The following is a 4380-nucleotide window of genomic DNA, read 5'->3' on the forward strand; positions in this document are numbered from 1 at the left end:
TCTCCCAAAATTTTGGGCCTTGTGCCTAGAGTACAAAAGATTACATTTTGAATTCAAATTCTGCCAGTTGACTTTACCTTTCATCCTTTCGGGTTTGATTAAATAAGTACCAGTTATGCACTGGGGTTGATGTAATCAACTTAATCCTTTTGTCTGTACTTTTTTGTCTCCTCTATGTTTAGCCCCCTGTGGACAATAAAGAAATGAACATTCATATAGGTTAATGTGTGTGTGTGTGTGTATGTATGTGCAGGCATGTGTGTGTTGGACATTATTATCTTCTTACTGAACACTTATACATCGTCTTTGACAGGTGATTCCATCATCATATATATGTATATACTGTCTTTAAGATAGCATATTTTACATTGATCTGATCTCATCGTATCATATATTCCTATAGTGCATATGCATAGATATACATGTGACATGCATGTAGGAAGAGCACTGGTAAGATATGCAACATGAAGGAAGATCGAATGTCAATAGCAGAAAGCATAGAATAGAATTATAAGATGAAATGCAGCCAGATCAGACTGGAGCCTGGTGCAGCCTCTTGGCTTCCCAGACCTCAGTCGAACCGTCCAACCCATGCCAGCATGGAAAACGGACGTTAAACAATGATGATGATGATGATGAATGTACATTTATAATGCAATGAAAGATTACTTAATACTGCCAATAAATTTTAATACACACACACACACATACACAAATGTAGACACAAACGCATACACATTTTGAAACATTTTGAATACAGTTAGTATTCATTACTAACACATCATCATAAATACCATTATCTTTGTGTTTGTGTAGTGAAAATTTGAGCCCATCATTCACATTACTGTCACTCTTTTAATGCAAACTGAATGAAAAATGTGAATTGTTTCTTTATATATAATATACAATTATGTAATCAAATATTTTTGCATACAAAATGAAAGCAAAGGGAAACAAGCTGTTATGTAGATATTTAATAACAATGTGATCTTACGTTGAAAAGAAAAATAGTAAAAGTATATTTACCATTGCTGAAGCAATATGTATACCTACAAAAGTGTGCCCCCAACCCAACTTTATTTCTGCATAACTTGCAGAAAATTGGACATCTTTTAATGAAATTTTCTCAAAATATGTTTCAGATGGTGTAGAGTCCAATTCGATCAGAATTTGCTGTGAAAATTAAAAATTTTTTTTGGAGGGAGTGGGGTGAAAAGTTTCAGAAAATTCATGTGAGTAGGATTTGTTTCCTCATAACTTTCAGAAAAATGGGTATTTTTAAATGAAATTATATATAAATACCTTTCAGAGTGTGTAAATTATGATTATATTGGAATTTTATGTGAAGAAAAAAATGGTAGGCTCATATACATACATACACACTGACATACATGATAATTTTTTTCAAATTTTCAAGCTTCATTTTGTAATTATAAGTGGTATGTGTCAGTATGTATGTGTGCAAGCCCACCAATTTTTTTATATATTAAATTTCAATATAGTAGTAATCTACAAACTCTGAAAGGTATTTGTAGAAAATTTCATTAAAGAATACACATTTTACTGAAAGTTATGAAGAAACAAAGTCAACTTGTATGAATTTCCTGAAACTCCTCTCCCCACCCATGGAAACATTTTTTCACACATTCTGATATAATCAGAATCTATACCCTCTGAAGTGCATTTGTAGAAAATTTCATTACAAAATAACTATTTTTCTGGAGGTTATGAGGAAACAAAATGTGTGTAGGGTTGGGGGTGGAGTGAGGCACACATATGTACATATGCCAAGCAACGAAGTATTAATTCTTAGTAGAGCGCTGACAAAGCATGCAACAGTTGAAAATGTAAAATTTAAAGCAGAGAGCTACAAGATGAAATCTAGTAAAGCAGTTGTTAACAGAATGTGCATTTAATATTAAAAAAAAAAAACAATTATAAATAAATGAAGAATATTAACTGAAAAAATGAAAATGAAACAAAAGTTTCAATAGAAGTCATAGAGATATTTCAGAATACAATGTTTGCCAAGTTGAAATTCAAATGACTGATTACTTGTGTTTGTGCATGCACATAAAATCTAGTCTGGTCATGAATGCTTCATTCTGGCTGGGGCCAGGTAACTGTATATCATTGCACATGTGTTACCGGAAGTCCATAATGAACATGTATTTTTAAGAATTATATTGAATATATATGTATATACTCATCTAAAGTTCATTTATAAAAATACAAACTGTAGACTAAGACTCTACAACAAATTATAAACATAAATTGTAGATTTACTTTTTAAAAAAATTAATTGAAGTAAAGTTTTATCATCACACCATTTCACTTTGAAGGTGATATATATATATTTTCCTATCCTCATCATGATCATCATCATCATTTAATGTCTGTTTTCCATGCTGGCATTGGTTGGATAGTTTGACAGGAGGTGGCAAGCCGGAGAGCTGTCTTAGGCTCCAAATGTCTGTTCGGGCATGGTTTCTATGGCTAAATGCCCTTCCTAATGCCAGCTACTTTACAGAGTGGACTGGGTGCTTTCCACATGGCTCCAGCACCAGTGATTTTTACATGGCACCAACATGGGTGCTTTTTACTTCTCCCTGACTAATTTTTGTTGGCTACATGAATTTTTATATGTTCTTTTGAATTGTGAACATGAAAGCTGTTGGAAAACACTTGTTCTTCAGGTAAAATTTTATCTTCAAAGTGAGACAGTTGTAATATTGGGTTGTCCAGAAAGTTCATGCCGATTTTTAAGGGAAAGAAAAAGGTCAATAAATACTTGCCATTACATTTTTAATCAACCAAATATGAACCATTTTGTTGCACAATGCATCTCCATCTTTCCTTTAACTTGAAAATACCCTCTTCCCAGAATTGAGGTGGTTTCATGGCAAATAAGTTGAAAGGTAAGCTACTATAAATTGGCACGAACTTTCCGGACAACCCAATAGTTAAAATTAACCTGAACTGAAACAAAGGCTGCTTATTTGAGGAGAAATATGTTTGTATTTCAGATTAATAATCAAACCAGGTGTCAAGAATATACTGTATGCAAATTCTTCTAATCAAATCTTTTTAATTAGTATTACGAACTCAGTAGAACAGTGTGAAAGCAAAGTGCCTTGTTCTACATGCCTTCTTCCCAGACTGGGAATCGAATCCATGATTTTGTGATCAAGAGCCCAGTTGTCTAACTATTAGGCCACATTCTTCTTTTGATCTTAAATATACTAAATCTATGAAATGAAATGACTTGATCATGGGTGGATTGCCCTTCTGTTACATCATGGTTGACTTGAAACTAAATAAACAATAACAACTACACCAACACCACCATCCCTACTACTACTACTACTGCTGCTGCTGCTACTACTACTACTACTACTACTACTACTGCTGCTGCTGCTGCTGCTAGTGCTTCTGTTACCACCACCACCACCACCACTATTACTACTACTACTACTACTACTACTACTACTACTACTACTACTACTACTACTACTACTACCACTACCACTACTACTACTACTTTAGTCTGAGCAAAGACTTAAGTTGTGGCAACAATCAATGATAGAATATATCAATTGTGGTGCTCCAGCATTGCTACAGCTTATGGGCTTTAAACTAGAAAAACGATAAAGAATGGGTGCCAGGCACCCAAAATAGAAAAATAAAAATAAAAAATGAAAAAAACAAAAATAACAAAGAAGCAAGCGAATAAGGAGAGATCAAATTAAACTTACGTATGAATCATTATCTAAATTCTGGGTTCTGTCCCTCAGTAGGGGTGACTCAGTTTGAAATTTAGTGTCAGACACAAGATCTGGATGGCTTGCAATGCTTTGGGGTTCATTTATCAGGCTCTCAGATTTTTTTATGCGGGCTCTCATTTAAAATTTTGATGTTAAATTTGGCAGCCTTTATATTAAAGAAAATATAAATTACTGAAATAAGAGAGATGTATGCATGAATATATGTATGTGTGTGTGTTTGGAAAATGTGATTAAAATTTAAAGGATCATATGCTTTTATGTGAGGGTTTTAACCTTTTAACCCTGCTTGAAGGATACTATTGTTCAATATTATTTCTTGGGGTAATCTTATATTTCCATCTGTCTGTCGGCCATATGTCTTTTTATATATATTATCATACACTTTTTAAGCTTCTTATTTTTATATTTACTTTAATTACTTTTTACTTCCTCTTTTTAATCTCTTCCTGTTTTTTGTTAACATTAAGGATAGTCACAGTAAGGCTTTAAGTGTTTCCTTAAAATACTTTTTTTGTCCACCTTGTATGCACTTGTATTCTGCCAGTTTGCTGTAAAACAGTCTATAACTAGTGAAATATTTGATGATCCAGTGTAC

At 33.1% G+C, this 4380-nt stretch overlaps 1 protein-coding gene across 1 annotated transcript in view; it reads right to left on the minus strand.

The window, feature by feature from the left end:
• Positions 1–4380, minus strand: part of LOC106883980 (acidic mammalian chitinase) — a 77877-nt gene that overhangs the window by 58783 nt on the left and 14714 nt on the right. The window contains exon 2 of the mRNA XM_052971244.1: positions 3756–3930. Within this exon, the coding sequence (XP_052827204.1) occupies positions 3756–3902 (147 nt within the window). The 5' untranslated portion in view covers positions 3903–3930. The remainder of the gene's footprint in view (positions 1–3755; positions 3931–4380) is intronic.

Source organism: Octopus bimaculoides, chromosome 10 (assembly GCF_001194135.2).
Source record: "Octopus bimaculoides isolate UCB-OBI-ISO-001 chromosome 10, ASM119413v2, whole genome shotgun sequence".
NCBI lineage: Eukaryota > Metazoa > Mollusca > Cephalopoda > Octopoda > Octopodidae > Octopus > Octopus bimaculoides.